We start from the raw sequence: 16032 nt of genomic DNA, 5'->3' as shown, positions 1-16032 counted from the left end.
AGAGTTAGGGAGTTGAAACAAGTAGTCAAGGGCAGCCAAGGCAAACTCAAATGGTTAGCCGACCGTGTTACTATAGCTTGCAAAGATATTGAGGTCCCCAATCCAAACACGATTAGCGTGCTCGCCTTCCACCCAAACAATGAGGATGTCGTGTGTTTGAGTCTATACCGTAAAATTATCGCGTGCAACCTTCGTGGAGGAACGTCAGAGACAACTACAGAGAGTACAATAAAGGGAGTCGAGAAGAACTTGTACTATCCGTTTTCTCTTCCATGGTGGCCTACCCCGGTTCCTAAGACTCTAGAGTAGAGTAGAACTAGAACAAATTAGCTATACCAGCGGTAGCCCGCGGGTTTGTTTGCTTGCTAAGTTTTAAACGTTCATTGTTTATAGTTAATGGTTGGAAAACTATAAAGAAATAAGTGACTGAATCATCCTAATGTTGCAAACTGTGATGCTGAAGAGAATTAATAATTAGGTTACATGAGCATTTCTTGGTTTGAGCTGTATGAATGTTAGCATTTCTTAGCTCAACTCCACTGAACCAATGGCACGGCTCAAACAATTGACTTGTTTACATGGAGGAGTTGGTCTAAGCACGAAGGTGGCCGGTGAAGAAGTATGAGAATTACTTATCATTGCTTGTAAGATGAAAACACCAACCTAAACATATGGGAATAAATAATGGGGTAAAAGATAAAGAGATATTGTTGCAAAAAAAGGGATAAAAGCGCAGGAATTTAGAAATATATTGGCTTTCAAACTGAATTAAACCTTCTGAATCACCCTAAGCTTGGCACTCCTACACCGGGTGTTCAGTTTCTCTTCCTCTTCAGATGGCGTAATTGGTCTCTTAGTGAGAATTGTTCCTCTCAAGCCCTGTAACATTTGTTTGACCCACATTTCGTCTTTATCAATGTCTATTCTGATCTTTCTCAAATCTTGCTTCCGCTCTCTTTCTTCAATCATGTAAGCGTCCCCATCTCCGCCTTTGATGTTGATGATGTCAAGAAATGTTTGTTTCACAATTCTGTCCTCCAAACTGTGGAAAGAGATGACTGCTAGCCTACCACCAGGTGCCAGGCAGTCAAAACATGAATAAAGAGAATCCTCCAGAGTCTTCAACTCATCGTTAACTGCTATCCTCAGAGCTTGAAACACCCTTGTTGCTGTCTTAATCCAACCTTGCCTCCCTTCTGTTGCAATGAAGTTTAATTTTAGTTACTTGTACCTTTTTGCTATTACAGAACTCTTTAGAGAGAGATAATTAAGGCGCACATTGTTGAGATCAACAAGCAGAGGTACTATAGTGGTAGTACAATGTGAGAGTGACAACAGAAATTGCACATAGTGAATGACAAGGATACCAACCTCGACTTAGAGGAGTTGCAGATTTTATAAGATCTACTAGTTCACCAGTGGAATGCAATCCACCTTGTAAGCGTGCTTTAACTATTTTGTTTTGAAGAGAGTACCAATTGCTTTCTTCCCCATAGTCTCGCAGGATGCGCCCCACCTCAGTTTCTGGCCAAGAGTTTAAAATGTCTTCTGCTTTCAGACTTGCCTGTCAGAGCCCTATTCAATCAATTAAATATATAAGACAAATATTCAAAATTCTAACGCAGCCAGTAAAATATAGGCATCATACATGTCATTCTGACCAGAAATTTTCATTCATCCTAGAAACTATAAACCAGAACTTGAGTGTTCCACAATACTGTTGGCAGAGAAGATGATTAAAAGGAAAAAAGACTGTCGCCAAGGACTATACCACATGAAGACAGAGGTCAGGAAAATTGGGAGTGCATATTATAAGGGGAATAGAAATCAGGTTCTTCAAATCTTGTCAAACCCACATTAAAAGGGGAATAGTACAACATTCCATTTTCAACTTTGTCCTAAATATTAAGTCTTCATTGAATTAATGGCACATCCAATCAGTAGGCACATATATGTTAACATGGTGCAAGACTCAGGACAACCAGGCATTCAATCATCCAAATATACAGAGTAATATATAACAAGGCATTCTTATAGGCATCACATCCACATTTGAGCTAAATCACAAAAATTTTACCTGAGGATCCATGCGCATATCAAGAGGCCCATTAGCAAGCACACTGAAGCCTCTCTGAGGATCATTCACCTGCATCGACGACATTCCTAAATCCATCAGAATGCCATCAATTCCGGTGTCAAGGAGTGTCTCATCCACGTCAGTAAGCAAAGACTTGATGTATCTAAAATTCTCCAAAAATGTATAAGCTTTCAGGGTCGAACTTGGGTCGTTCAACGCAGAATTGATCCGAGCTCGAGCCTTGTCAAGCGCCACAGGATCAACATCAAGTCCCACATACACTTGCATTTCAGGGTGCCCTTCAATTATCTGCTCGTAATCAACAGTATCATTAATCCGTCCATATTTACAACCGAAAAAAAAAATAAAAAAAAATTACTGACCGCGGAAGAGTGGCCGGCAGCTCCGACGGTGCAGTCGACGAAACGCCGGAGAGGTTTGGAGGGCGGGAAAACGTCGATGACTTCGCCGAGTAAGACTGGGATGTGGAAAGCGGAGTCTCCATAACGGTTGATGTCGAACTCTCGATCGGAGCGAGTTCTTCTCTTTTCTTTGACGGCGACTCTGTGCTTCTGCTTCTGCTGCTGCTGCTTCTTCTTCTTACTAGTCGTGGTGCTCCGACTGAGACTGTGGGCGGCGGATGTGAGGCCTCGGAGGCGGAGTGATAAGGAAGAGAGAGAGAAGATTCTTGATGCTGGAGTCGACAGTGAAGCTGCTGTTGCCATTTTCTTTCTTTTCCCTATTCACCGCATTTCCATTCCCTAAACCCTAAACCTCTCAAGTTGCTCTAATCAACACATCTTGGTCGCAGAGATAAAAAGGATTTGGATTTGGGTGCCCAGTTTTTTTAGTTCAGGAAATACTTGATGAAAAATAATGGGTAACAATAATAAATAAAATCAGTGTTGGGTTTTCCACTTTTCCATTTTGGGCCTGTTTTGTCTCTGGTAAGGGCCTGGTTTAGACTATTACAAATGACGCTTTTCTCCATTCCCTTTTGCCCCAAGAAATACCGAATGTGACATTCTATTCATATCTCAAAAATTGATATTTAGCTCTCCTCACTTAATAGATTTTCAACTTATTTTTATTTGTTATTTATATATTATCTACACCTCTTAAATTTTCATACAATACCCATCGTCCAATACTATCAATAAAAACCTTTTTTTTTTTTTTTTAGAAGTTCTATTCATATACCTCCAAAATTTATAGTTGGGCCTCCTTCAATTTTAAACATTTCACAATATTACTTTACTCATGATACAATTAAGCTGAAAAAAAAGAAAAATATACATGGCAGACACATCCTTGACAAAATATTCTAAATCTAAGCAACATTTTAATATTACTTATTATAAATTGGGTACTTATCACACATTAAATTATTTCCTTCAGTTTTTCATTAGTTGTGTTGCTGCCATTGGTTTGGGGAGGATTCAAGTGATTGTTCCAACTTCCAACAGGGTTAATTCAGACGCTGACTCAGAATCAAAGAGGGGAGAGGTTCGAAACCAATTCTATGATGTGGAAGGATGGTCCATAGTAGAAAATTATGATCACATGATGCATGGTGTAGCTAGACTTGTATGTGTTTCAAAAATGCTTGCTGATATGGTGCAGGAGGTTTGGAGTTATGAAGTACATCACAAAATCACAAGTCACAACATCATTTTTCTTTGTACTATCTTTCTTTCCCCCAATACGTAAGGCGGAATATTCATACTATAAAATGTTATAACTTGTTTATCAAGTTCCAAAATCGGTAAGCTTAGCCGAGGAGAGCGAAATGCATTTCAGTTACAAATTTGTATACCGATTTTGGAACTCTGATAAAAAGTTGTAACGTTTCATAGCAGTATGGATCTTCCGCCTCACTTTTAGGGAGAAAGAAAGATAGTAGGAGGAAAATGAAAAGATTATGTGTGCTTTGATGTGCAAGCGAAAATTAAACAACTAGAGTGTGTGTGTAGAAGGATTTGAAGACTCAGAGAAGAAAGCAATTGATCGATGGGACAGAAAAAGAGTTTCTAGGGAAGCAATTGATCGATTGAAGTGATCAAGGAAGTAGAGTATGTTAATATTTATAGGCGTTAAATAAAGGCCATGCATGCATGCATGACTTACCTAAATGTTGTTGTTTGGTAGGAAACGTCTCATGCACACCAGAAACTCAATTGGTTGATTAAACTACACACACTTCTCATGAAAACCCATCTTCTTGCAGATCACGACGGCGGCATTTGCATCGTCGTTTATAAATAACTACACACACCTTCTTTAAAGAAGAACAGGAGAGAGAGAAAGGAAAGGAAAAGAATAACAGGGAAGGAAAGAAGAACAGGAGAGAGGAAGGAAATAAACAAAGTGGTTGTGTGTCTTCATCTAATTCAAAGCGTGAGAAGCTCAAGTAAAAAAAGAGGTTAAGAGAGGAGAGGTAAGTTAATCTGCTTAATTAGCTTGGTAAGTCATGCATACATGCGTAAGTGATTGATTGGTGGTTACTTACTTAATTTGCTTAGCTTGGTAACCTTGGTTTGTTATGCTTTTACCAAGCAGTGTAAATCTTTGAATAGGCCCTATTCATTGAGCAAGAACTTTCATTTTTTCTTTTGAAAGGATCACACCATTTCATTATAACACATGGAAGCTCTTACAATTTTTTATGTGTCCTATTGCCTTTTCCTCCCTCACAAGTGGGGCGGGGAGCTACATTTGCAAATTATACAACTGGTATATCAAGTACCAGTAATGATAAAAAAAAAAAGGTGCATGTGAGTGAACCTCATTTCATTCTTCATGGATTTTGGCCCGTCAACACCACGAAAGTAGATCCAAATGATATTAATTCTGTCTCCAACTATATATCCACGAAAGGCCATGACCTATCTTTTTTCATTTTGCTTTTCTATGATAGTAGGAGGTTGGAGACAGTCTATGATAGATATATTTGTGAAGAATGAAATGAGGTTCACTCACACCTTTTTTTTATCATTCGTGGTACTTGATATACCAGTAATATAATTTGCAAATATGGCTCCGCCACCCCACTTATGAGGGGAGGAAAAGCTAATAGGACACATAAAAAAATTGTAAGAGCTTCCACGTGTGTTAATGAAATGATGTGATCCTTTCAAAAGGAGAAAAAAAAAAAAAAAAAGATCTTGCTCAATGAATTGATAGGGCCTATTCAAAGATTTATACTGCTTGATAAAAACATAACAAACCAAGCTAAGCAAATTAAGTAATTAACCATCAATCAATCACTGACGCATGTATGCATGACTTACCAAGCTAATTAAGCAGATTAACTTACGGGAGCAGAAATGAAGAAGAAACTCTTTTTAATGTTTCTACTTTCAACTGAAAGTAGAAACATTAAAGAGAGTTTTTCCCCAATAACTTTTGCTTAAATATATACAGCTGTTTATACAGTTGTTGGTTACTTTACAATATAGTGAATGTTCAGTGATCAATTACAAAGAGTCGATCAGATCAGTACCTTGATCTCTGAAAGATTAGCTTGGACCTCATTGGAACATGTAGAATGTGTTATCAACTCATCATACAAAGTGGTATCCATATAATTACATTAATTTGATCTTGGACCAGATGTCATGCAGACTTCTTTCTGAAATGATAAGAAGCCAAAAAAAAATTGTTGACTCTAATTGAAATAGAATCGTTCATCTATCCAAATGGGTTACCTCCCATCGAAGAAAAGGTTTCCGAGTTGCTGGGTGCTGGGTATCTGATGGCTTGGTTGCTGACTTGAGCTTAAGGTGCCAAATGCAGCAGCTTCATCCCTGCTAAATCCACCAATTCCTTGCGGTCTGCAATGGAAGTCGTGGCCAAAAATTAAAAAATTATATGAATTGTCAGCTGTTATTGCTCATAACATGCACATCGACACATTCCACATAAGAGATTCATAAGATTAGAACTTTAAAAGATTATGAGGAAGTTCATAAGACATAGACCTTTCTAGTATGGGTTGCTTATAGAGGAAGTTCGAGAGATTTTGAGCAGGAATCTAGAGTTTAAAGTGCTCCATACTCCACATCATGAAGCTAATAAAATAACCAACATACGTACTTGCAAATCATAAATTGAATATAAGGAATGGTCATTCTAATTGATTGTAATTACTAATTGATTCAATGAATTTTATTTTTAAAAAAGAAAATTATGAGATAAGATAGACTAAGAGCAAGTTCACCCGTAGTCAAGAAATGTTAAGGTCGAAAAGTCAAGAATTCGACCAGTCAAGTTACTGTTCACTGCCACTGGACATGGGTTAGCACCCGTTTTTTTTCTTGACCGGTCAAGACTGTTCATTATTTTTTTTTCACTGTTCATTGTTTTTTTTTACAGTTTTATTTCACTGTTCATTGTGTAACTATGAAACATAATTTTTTTTGGGTGAGATGTAAAATAAATGGAGGGTGTTTATAGAGAAATATTTAGAATTTTTAACAATATTTTCTCTTACCGTTTTGTTACCGTTACAACCCTATATATACATATAATTGCACCACCGTTGGATCTGAACATTAATTGAAAACAACGGCCCAGATTAAGGCCATGACGTCTCTCTCTTTAATTGGCCGCTGACATCACCCATGTGGCCTGATGGGCTGAGCTGGCTTGCTTCTTCGCCTGGGCAAGCAATATGTCAAGGCCATGACATTTTTCTTGGCCTGGGTCAAAAAAGGCCATCTTTTGTCTCGTAAAAAAGGAACCGGTGGAAGGTGCTTTTTCAATATACCCGGTCAACACATCATTAAAATGACTTTTTTTGCCCAGTTAAGCATACCGCTGCACTTGCTCTAAGGATTGAGGAAACCAATAAATCGTGACGACACAAAATTGAAGATTTTTTTTTTGTCGGTAATCAAAACCCAAGAGTTTATAATAAATGAGTGGATTTTTTTAGCATGAAAAAAATGTTGTTTTAACTGAAAATATTGACATTTAGGTTGACTGTGGATTCTCTCATTTCTTTAGCCAGTAGTTTTTTTTTTTTTTTTGGTAATATCTGAACCTGTCAATATACCGAATTTTGATCCTTATCTGAAATACTCAGCCAACAAAATTTTATTGGTAAAAATTATTACTGTAATTAAAACAAACAAAAAGATTATAATATCAATCTACGTGATTTGACCGGGGTCCGTAGCACTGAAAATCAGCAAAAGACAACCGCGAAGCCTACGATTTCGTCAAAAAAAAAAAAATCTTTATAGATGGCAGTTCCCATCCACTGTATGAATGTATTGTGTATCTATGACTATTCGCTTCCTATTATTAAACTCGTCACTCTCATTGCTTTCTTTATTTGTTCCATGTTCCATGTTCCATGTCCACACTGCTTTAATCATCAAAAACAAGCGAGGTCCACTATCTCTCTCTCTCTCTTTCTCCATTCTCCACCCACCCTTTGGGCACTAATCAATTATAAATCTAGGTCATACCTCCCAAGTCTGAACCACAGCTTGGTTGTTGTCAATGGATAAGCAGCAAGAAGAAAACATATCATCTTCTCCAGGAAGATCAGGAGGAGGAGGAGGAGGAGGAGCAAAGAGAGAAGATGCAGCAGCAACAGGCTCAGGAATCAGAGCAGGGCCGCCATGTCCGACTTTCGTGGGCAAGCATAGAATGGCTGCTGCTATTTCCCATCTCCATACTCAAATCAACATTATTCAGGTCCAATCCCCACTTCCTCTTCCTCACCTACCCATAAATCCTAGAGAATCCAGGAATTTAATTACGATAAAAAAAAAATTGTGATGCAGGAAGAGCTTAACGAGCTCGAAACAGTAGGCGAATCCTCCTTTGTCTGCAAAGAGTAAGCAAATTCTTGCTTCTAATCCAAGATATCATGATGCATCATTGTTTTCTTAACACGGTCTGATTCCGTTAAACTTCTGATATAAACAGACTTGTTGCGAGCATTGAATCTGTTTCTGATCCCCTACTTCCATGGTAATCACCCTAGTTTCTTTTCTTTCTTGTGTTTTCTCCTTTACCGGGATGAACTGAGAGATGAGGATGAATGATATGAAATGACAGGAGTAAAGGAGCACCTGAAGCGGGCTGGGATAGGTGGTTCAGAGGAGCACACAATACCAGAAATAACAATCGCTGGATCTAAGAATGGCCAAACCAATCTCTCTACCAAATATGTCTTCTTGTTTTTGGTACATTTTGCATTACCTTGATCATAATGTTTTGAACAACAAGTCGGGAAGAATGTATTGGGATACAAAACAGCAAATATAAATTCGGGGAAGTTTTCCCTATGAACGAGGCTATTTAGATCTTTTTTGGCTCCTGTAATTGAATAAAACCAGTGCACGATTGCTTTCATCAACCTTCTGGAGGAACTAACACATGAAAATCGATTTATTAATACTCAAAGGCTTACTGGTACAATGATGAGTAACCGCAGAAGTTATTAGCTACTGAGTAAAGAAGCATCACACTTGAAACACTTTTCACAACATTTACATTTGGACAAAAGATTAAAGAGGCACGCTAACATCCTTATGAACAGAAACATGACCAGGACTGGATAGAAAAAGAACACTCAGACCACGAGACACATCCTCTTACGGGGTAGGGGAAGGGAGAGGGCGATCTACTTTACACATTGGACCAGCCTTCTTAGGTGCAGGAAGCTCACCAATACTAGGTTCAAGAACTGCTTCTGCCAAAGAAATGCAAGAATAGTCACTAAGGAAAGAACTGCAGAATGAATCCAAAGGAGAGAAGTTTGATAAAAAATAAATAAATAAAACTGATACAAGCCAGTTTCACAACTGTAAAGAAACAAGATCAACAATAGGATTGCAACTAACCTAAAAATGCAGGTCTTCCAACATGCCGTCTGAAGATTAAAAATTCAAGTCACCTCCCCTCAGTCAATATTTACAAAATCCTGGATATTGACATTTAACTAGCAAAAACATGCTCCTTAAACAACTTGGGATGAGATATTTGTCGTCAAAAGTGTCCCTCGAAAACCCTCTTCAGTGTGTTGAACATCCATTTTTTGGTCAGAAAGCTCATCTGCAGAAACATCGTCAAACTGCATGTTAACAACTAAAATTGAAACTGACCAATGCATTACAATTAGACCAATCAGAAACATTTGGTGAATAACAAAGCATTTACATCACGTCAACTAATCCAGATAGAGCAATATTTATGGAATCGGAATAAAGGATAATCTGAAGCACCACATTCCACTTATTTCTAATGTAGTAACAAACAAAATTAAGTTACCAGCAATATCTCGGTTCTCATGGACTTCTGAATCAGTCACCCAAAGCTTATCCCCAGGGAATATGTTCAAGTCTGCCAGAGTAGCACATTCACTATCAATTATTCGGGTGCCTTTGTGAAGTATCTGGTTTTCCTTAACAACCTGCATATATTAAACTAGTAATTAGATGCCAACAGTAACATTACAAATTATTGAGAAACTTATTCAAACACAGGAGGAAAATGCCAGTGGCACAAGACAAGAGAATGCATTTCTAATTGATATATCGATGTGAAACATTACAAACATACCCCAAAAGATTCCCATATCATCATTTTTAACTGGTATATCGATGTAGAACCAGAGACTTTCAAACTTATTTGATCTCCGGTGTTTGTCTTTCGAGAGCGCTTGGAAACTCGGCGATCTGGATCAAAACTAGTCTCAGATGCTTGTAAAATATATTTTGGAGCTTCCTTGCCATGTACCAAGTATACATATATATCCTCATTGCAGTACTCAAGCTTTCGCATTAGCTCCCTGCTTTCTTTCTCTCCAATGCAGTCCTCACATATCTAACAAAAAGAAGCAAGTATCATGTTATAAAGTATACTCCCTCTACTATGCAGCACAATACACAAAAAAAAAAAAAAAGTTTCCTGTACCTCAGGGAAAGTCCTAATCACAAGCGATCTAGAATCAACTTCACTATTCACGAGATTTGGAGTACTCAAGTCCTCCTCACAGATTTGCATATCATCAGAGGACTCTGCCAAGTTATTTCCTTCAGTATTACTTAACTTGATTTCAGCAGATACACCTTTTTCCTCAATACCACGCCATTCCTCACAGAAGGATTTCCAGTCACTCTCAGTAATGAATACTAACCCATCCACCTAGATCCAAAGACAACAGAATAAGCAAGAATTCCAATACTATAGCATAAGAATAGTTACAAGCTTGAAACTTTGATCATTAAAGTCAGAGAAAGCTTAAACAACAAATTCAGATGATATCATTCCCTCACCATTCTCTTCCCAACAAATGTCTCATCAATCTCTCCAGAATTATGGTCAACATACTTTTTGCATTCTCAAGATAGATATGAAATAGGAAGAAACCTAATAATATCACCCTGACATCCCCCTCCCTGCCCAAACCACACACCCACACACTCAAAGACATGTATTCAGATACTTACAGGGGAAGACTTTTGTGAAATCAAACCACGTTTACAGACCAGATCAACAGGCCTTTCTAGAAGTCGTGAGTGCTGAAAGAAAGCATAAAGAGGTTATTTATATATATTAATAACAGAAATAACAAAAAACACAGAAAAAAGGCAGATTGAATTAGAAAGACAATATATTTCAAATGTCCCAATAGTTTTATCAAACCTAGTGAAAATTTCCCATCTCATCAGAAATAGCAGCTTAAGAATGGCAAGAATTTAGGGTGTGCAGGGCTTTTGTGTTGGTGCAGAGGCTCTCCATTTAGCACAGAGGCCTTCACACCAGTGTTAAAACGTTTAAAAATAAAAAAAATAATAAGTATAATAAAAAATAATAAAAAATCTACATAAAATGATGAGGTCCCTCAAAATTTCATTGGCCTTCTATTACATAAAGAAGCAGTATAATAAGCTGATAAATACAGTAGAAATCAAAACCCCGCAAATTGCCAATTACACTCTATCAGCGGTACCAGACTATTGTTGAACAAAATATTGCCGAGTAAAGTTGCAGGTTACCTTTTCACACTTGATCAAATCCATGATGCCATCTAATGTTTCCGGTTTCTCTACTGAAGAAATATTCCTTCCGGCTGCGTTGATGTAGGTTCTCCATTTTGAAAGCCAAGAATAGGGTATCAAGTAATACTTGCAATGCAGAGAAAGAGGAATACTTTTCCCGGCAGCCAATTTATCATGAGTCTGGCGCTGTTTTTCCCTGACCAATCTGCAGCATACAAAATGGTAAGAGCAATTACACATTAAGCTTTGAAGTATGAGTGTGCTGAAGTTACCTTAAAGAATCCTCCATGCATGCAACTTCAGATAGTTCATCACTGCACTCAGAACACTGTAGAGAGTCTGAGAGAAAAGTTGAACAACCCAGGTCCTCAGCAGGTTTTACTGTTAAAGCATCTTGATAAATGAAGAGCCAGAGGATCTCTGGAATAAGCAATCTCTTAGCACCAGGGGCTTGCTCAGGCAAAAGCTGTCCATGAGGACACCTGATTGAAACTGTTGGTCCTGCATCAGCTTCAGATGGAGCATCAAGAATTTTTCTTTTAAGCCACTGCTGCAACCTACAAAAAAAAAAAAAATTACGACAATCACTAACAAAAAGAGTCTTAAAAGCAGATGTCATGAAAATAGAACTAGATAGCCTCCATCATTATTCATATTATGATGCCTCAACTGACTTGTAAGGAAAAGCCGGTGACAATATTATATGTCTCTAGCATAAGTTGAAGTGTGAAGGGCAACCCAACAGTGTTTCCAGTCATACCATGATCTAGAAACATAGTATGTTCCATCTGAACACCTCCCTGCAATGGCATCCTCAGCAACTTGCTTCATTAATATTCTCCTATCCCTATAGCTGTCAGCAGAGACCACATCTCGAGCCCCATCAATAAGGCAAATCGTGCAGGAGTCATCATTGGTCAGAATTGGCCCCCCATTGTGCTGAAATTGTCAGCATCCAATCAAACAAGAAAGACCATCACTAATTATCAGATGTGTAACAGAAACACACACACACACAGAGTGGGGGGCAGTGGACCATAGGTTCATTAAAGCATCATGAGTTCAATACAATTTACTGGGTTAAGTCACTATAAACATAACAAGAAATTTGCACAACATTAAGCAAGTTCACTCAAGCAACTACCTTAGAGAACAACTTGGTCCAAGCTTCAGCTGAGAACCGCTTCATGGAGCCAACCTTAGATGCTGGAACCTTTCCATGCATGCATTGGATGGAGCTGTTGTCAAGAACACTGCATGCAATCGTAGTGCGAGTCAAAAGCCAAAAAGAATAAATAAATAAATAAATAAATTTGCAAAACATAAACCTTCACATTGTGCTGTAGCAGAGAGCAAGTTAATATCTAAAATATACATATGAAAAAGAAAAGGAAAGAAAAAGTTCACAGTGATGTTTTTAGCTGGTAAAATACCTAGCAACAGTAGTTTAATTCTTTTCCCCAAATCCTATTTTCCGATAAGAAAAATAAAATAAAAAAGGTTTGGCATGAACAGAAAACTACCAACACAAAGGAAATTTATAGATTTAAAGAATGTGAACTTGCATGTACAACAGAAAGAAACATTTTTGAAAGAGAGAACTCCAACTTATAAAACAACGACATGAAACATGTTCTTACGGTGGAGTAATGTGGTCAGCCCACTGACGAAGCCAATCTGTTGAAACCCAAAAAAAAGGTTCCTCAAGTGATCGAACAGGAGCTTCAGACAAAATTGAGCGCACTTCCTGTCTTCGTTCTTTGATACAACTCATCTCTTCTTCCTTCTTAAATGTGTATTTTCGGCAAGATTCAAGATATAATGCATTACTGCTTTTAATCTCTTCACAAAGATTAAATGGAAGAGAACCAGAAAAACTACCATCTTCTATCTTCATATTATTGGCATTACATTCAACATGGGTTTTCCCATTATCCTTCCAGGAATGCCTGAGATTATACATCAGCATATATGCATCACTTGATGAAAATGTCTCCACATCACAACTAGTAACAGAATCTGAAGGTTGGTGATCAATATCCATCTTATCACCATTAGAAACACCATTCATCTGTTCTGAGCAAGATGGGTTAACTGCTTCAGGTTTAAGAGGCTTGCTATTGGAACTAGAAGTCCCTTCTCCAAACGGGTGAGTCCCTAAGTTTGAGACATGCTCATCATCAAATTCCCACCATTGCCCTGTCTTCTCATCCTTGATATGTGCTACATAGTGGCCACTGTTAACTGCAGTTCCCTTGTGAATCAGCACAGCTGACAAGTCATATATTGATTCAATCTGAGAAGGCTCAGATAGCCTCTGCCTCATATCAAGTACTCCAGGAAACATAAATGCAGATGTAATCTTCTTCTTTGTTGTCGTCTACTGACACAAATCAATATAGAAAATAGAATATTAAAAAAATAAAATTTCCTACAAGTCAATGTATACAGACCTATAAACAACAATACTGCAATTTCAACCTCTGTATAAGTGCCAAGATGTGTATTGAAGGATAGGCTTATATGGGTTTTCTGTGCTCATTGACATGCACATAAATGATCATTCTCAAGGGTTAAAAGTTAATAATTCTAGCTAGAACAAGGAAAATGTACATCATAAACTACCTTTGGAAGGAAAACACATCGCTTAAGCTGAAAATTCAGAACAGTAGGCAATGTGCGCAACTTGATGCTTCGAGTAGCATCAACTCTTGTTTTACATGACTCACAGAAATATTGATTGTCTCCCTGAAGCTCTTCAACACTGAGGTAATCATCTAAACTCTCATCCAAACTTTTCAGACCCTTCACATTCAACTCCAATTCATAAAAGTCTTCCATTTTTGAAGAAGCTTCAGAGTCTTTTCCACATTTTGAGCACCTACATACATATATGTGTGAATTATGACTGTAATTAGAAAGAAGAAGAATATAACTAAGGAGTAGCAATCTGAGGTTAACTGAAGGCATAACTGGAGAGTTGCTTAGTTGCTTCTATCAGAAGCACGTGTCAAAATTTTGTTGCCAGACTACAAAAGTACTGACTGGTATTTAAAATGAAATAAAGCAAAACTAAGACCTACACAAATTAAAAATGACTATCTCCTCCCATCTTTAAAAAAAAAGGTTCAATTAAACATACTTCAGTATATTTAATGTCACATAATGACCAGAGGAGTGGAAATTTCAAAAGTTCATTTAGAAAATTCTGAACAACAGAACCTTCAACAATTCTTTTCAGAGAAAAGTATTAATAGTTTAGGGACAAGTATTTGTGATAAAACAAAGGGCTAGCATGAACAAGAAAGATGGGAAATGCACAGCCACCAGCACTTTTATCATTTTAGCCAATTAAAACCAGGAATAATATTCACAGTAATGCCAAATTAATATACAAACACTAATGACATATTCAGTCTTACCTGGTAACATGTGACACACTTCCACGGAAAAGATCTTGAACAATAGCTTTTGCCTTCAAAATTTTAGAGTGGCTTAGACAACGTTCCAACAAAGACAGCAATAATGTTAGAAATTCATGACTGTCCTGTTGAACTCCATTATCCAACTCCAAAGTTTTCACAAATGGGGATGAGTCTATGAAAGCCATTTTGCTGAGATGCAACAGTGCAAAAAGCCGAGAAAGTTGATTCAACACCGGCTGTTGTTCCAAGACATCAGGTTCAACCAAGAAGATACCTTCACGAAAGGGCTTGTTCATATACAAACACTGGAGTATGCTGTTAGCATAACATGTCGCACCAAGATTTGTGAGGCCTGCAGGACAGTCATCAGATGAACGAAGATCCTGAGAAGGGTCCGGGCCAAGGTTTTGCAGAATCTCAGATGTCTTCTGCCACAAGCCAGATTTCCGACTGCCATTAGGAGGTGGAATTAGCCCACAAAAGCAATTCGGATTGTCTTTAGTATTCACACGGCAGCCCTGACAAACCGGCTTTGAATTTTTATACAGTGTGTTTATATCCTGATTCGTTATTTCACCCGTTGCATGAATTTTCCTACACCAAAACCACATTGTGAATCCAAACATATCAAAAGATGCACATCAAGCAAAAGATACAAAACTTTCAAGCATAAGAAGAAAATGCTCCTACCTCAATATTTCAGAAGTGGTGTCACCATTATCCCCTTGCTTATTTCGTTTGTTCTTACTCCGAGTACTTGGCCGGCTCATTTTAACAACCGACCAACCCTGAAATGGACATGAACTCAGACCATGAATTCTTACAGATACTAATCCAATATGCACATACAGATACAAAAACAGAAGCTTGAATGGAAAAGCACAAATTCGCAGTGCCCTGGGTGATTACAATTGAAGTTCAAACTCGCATTCCAATAAATTTCAGATGCAAACACTTCCATTGTGCATTCTCAAAGCTAGTGAGGAGCACGTATTAAACTTTCTGAAGCTAAAAAAAAATCACAAACGCGGAGAAAACCCTAGAAACTACAGTACGATCAAAATTAGGCTAATCGCCGACGAATATTAAAATTCTAGTCGGAATATAATTCATGCATGTAAAAGCAGAAAAAATAATAATAATAATAATAATAATAAAGAAGAAACATATATAGAAGAATGGATGGAGAGCTACCTGGTGGTGGTTTGAGAGAAGAAGACGAAGATGAAGAAGAAAGCTGTGTTTGATTGTAGCTGAAGCTCGAGAAGATGAAGAGCCGGTTTTTGGTGTGAAAATCGGAATAAAAATATATTAAAAAAAATTTATATAATTTTGGGGGTTTTTATTTTAGGTCAGCGTGAGAGACTTGAAATAGCTTCGATTTCCAAAAGCAATTGTTGGTTTTTATGAATTTTATTCATGTCAATTGTCAAATATATGGTTGGAAAACGAAAGGTTGCCCTTTTTTTGTTTTATTTTTTCCCTTCGCCAAGTTAAAATTTGGGAGGGA

The 16032-nt window shown here is 37.6% G+C and overlaps 4 protein-coding genes across 5 annotated transcripts in view; 1 reads left to right on the top strand and 3 right to left on the bottom strand.

The window, feature by feature from the left end:
- Positions 1-16032, bottom strand: part of LOC112169941 (pentatricopeptide repeat-containing protein At5g24830) — a 41370-nt gene that overhangs the window by 13348 nt on the left and 11990 nt on the right. The gene's annotated exons all lie outside the window — the stretch shown is intronic.
- Positions 608-2934, bottom strand: LOC112169943 (ribosomal RNA small subunit methyltransferase H). The gene is made up of 4 exons (XM_024307061.2): positions 2461-2934; positions 2078-2386; positions 1372-1564; positions 608-1196 (listed from the first exon to the last, which is right to left on the bottom strand). The coding sequence occupies exons 1-4, from the start codon at positions 2800-2802 to the stop codon at positions 769-771; spliced, it is 1272 nt and encodes a 423-aa protein (XP_024162829.1). The 5' UTR covers positions 2803-2934; the 3' UTR covers positions 608-768.
- LOC112169945 (guanine nucleotide-binding protein subunit gamma 2) lies at positions 7422-8399 on the top strand. The gene is made up of 4 exons (XM_024307063.2): positions 7422-7783; positions 7873-7925; positions 8018-8062; positions 8150-8399. Exons 1-4 carry the CDS (start codon positions 7586-7588, stop codon positions 8229-8231), a joined length of 378 nt encoding a protein of 125 aa, XP_024162831.1. The 5' UTR covers positions 7422-7585; the 3' UTR covers positions 8232-8399.
- Positions 8465-15903, bottom strand: LOC112169939 (ubiquitin carboxyl-terminal hydrolase 26). Of its 2 annotated transcripts, none has more exons than XM_024307050.2 (15): positions 15717-15903; positions 15213-15310; positions 14520-15116; positions 13723-13978; positions 12738-13477; positions 12242-12350; positions 11858-12036; positions 11370-11654; positions 11095-11302; positions 10546-10617; positions 10010-10240; positions 9656-9919; positions 9365-9506; positions 8938-9148; positions 8465-8780 (listed from the first exon to the last, which is right to left on the bottom strand). In XM_024307050.2, the coding sequence occupies exons 2-14, from the start codon at positions 15290-15292 to the stop codon at positions 9054-9056; spliced, it is 3258 nt and encodes a 1085-aa protein (XP_024162818.1). In that variant the 5' UTR covers positions 15293-15310; positions 15717-15903; the 3' UTR covers positions 8465-8780; positions 8938-9053. The 2 variants fall into 2 exon arrangements, with proteins under 2 accessions (XP_024162818.1, XP_024162816.1); XM_024307048.2 differs by having other exon boundaries at positions 8465-8786; positions 15717-15902.

The sequence above is a fragment of the Rosa chinensis genome, chromosome 6, assembly GCF_002994745.2.
Source record: "Rosa chinensis cultivar Old Blush chromosome 6, RchiOBHm-V2, whole genome shotgun sequence".
NCBI lineage: Eukaryota > Viridiplantae > Streptophyta > Magnoliopsida > Rosales > Rosaceae > Rosa > Rosa chinensis.
The sequence above is the reverse complement of the archived record's forward strand: the minus strand, read 5'-3'. Positions and strand labels throughout refer to the sequence as shown.

What these genes read in the sequence shown, in the direction of transcription:
- LOC112169943 (XM_024307061.2), bottom strand. Translation starts at nt 2,802, where the DNA reads ATGGCAACAGCAGCTTCACTGTCGACTCCAGCATCAAGAATCTTCTCT. An exon ending in CTGCCGGCCACTCTTCCGCG is followed by an intron (nt 2,387 to 2,460) that starts GTCAGTAATTTT and finishes GATTACGAGCAG; the next exon opens with ATAATTGAAGGGCACCCTGA. An exon ending in ATATGCGCATGGATCCTCAG is followed by an intron (nt 1,565 to 2,077) that starts GTAAAATTTTTG and finishes GGGCTCTGACAG; the next exon opens with GCAAGTCTGAAAGCAGAAGA.
- LOC112169945 (XM_024307063.2), top strand. Translation starts at nt 7,586, where the DNA reads ATGGATAAGCAGCAAGAAGAAAACATATCATCTTCTCCAGGAAGATCA. An exon ending in CTCAAATCAACATTATTCAG is followed by an intron (nt 7,784 to 7,872) that starts GTCCAATCCCCA and finishes ATTGTGATGCAG; the next exon opens with GAAGAGCTTAACGAGCTCGA. An exon ending in TCCTCCTTTGTCTGCAAAGA is followed by an intron (nt 7,926 to 8,017) that starts GTAAGCAAATTC and finishes TGATATAAACAG; the next exon opens with ACTTGTTGCGAGCATTGAAT.
- LOC112169939 (XM_024307050.2), bottom strand. Translation starts at nt 15,292, where the DNA reads ATGAGCCGGCCAAGTACTCGGAGTAAGAACAAACGAAATAAGCAAGGG. An exon ending in GGACCAAGTTGTTCTCTAAG is followed by an intron (nt 12,037 to 12,241) that starts GTAGTTGCTTGA and finishes TGACAATTTCAG; the next exon opens with CACAATGGGGGGCCAATTCT. An exon ending in TGAGAACCGAGATATTGCTG is followed by an intron (nt 9,149 to 9,364) that starts GTAACTTAATTT and finishes ATGTTTCTGCAG; the next exon opens with ATGAGCTTTCTGACCAAAAA.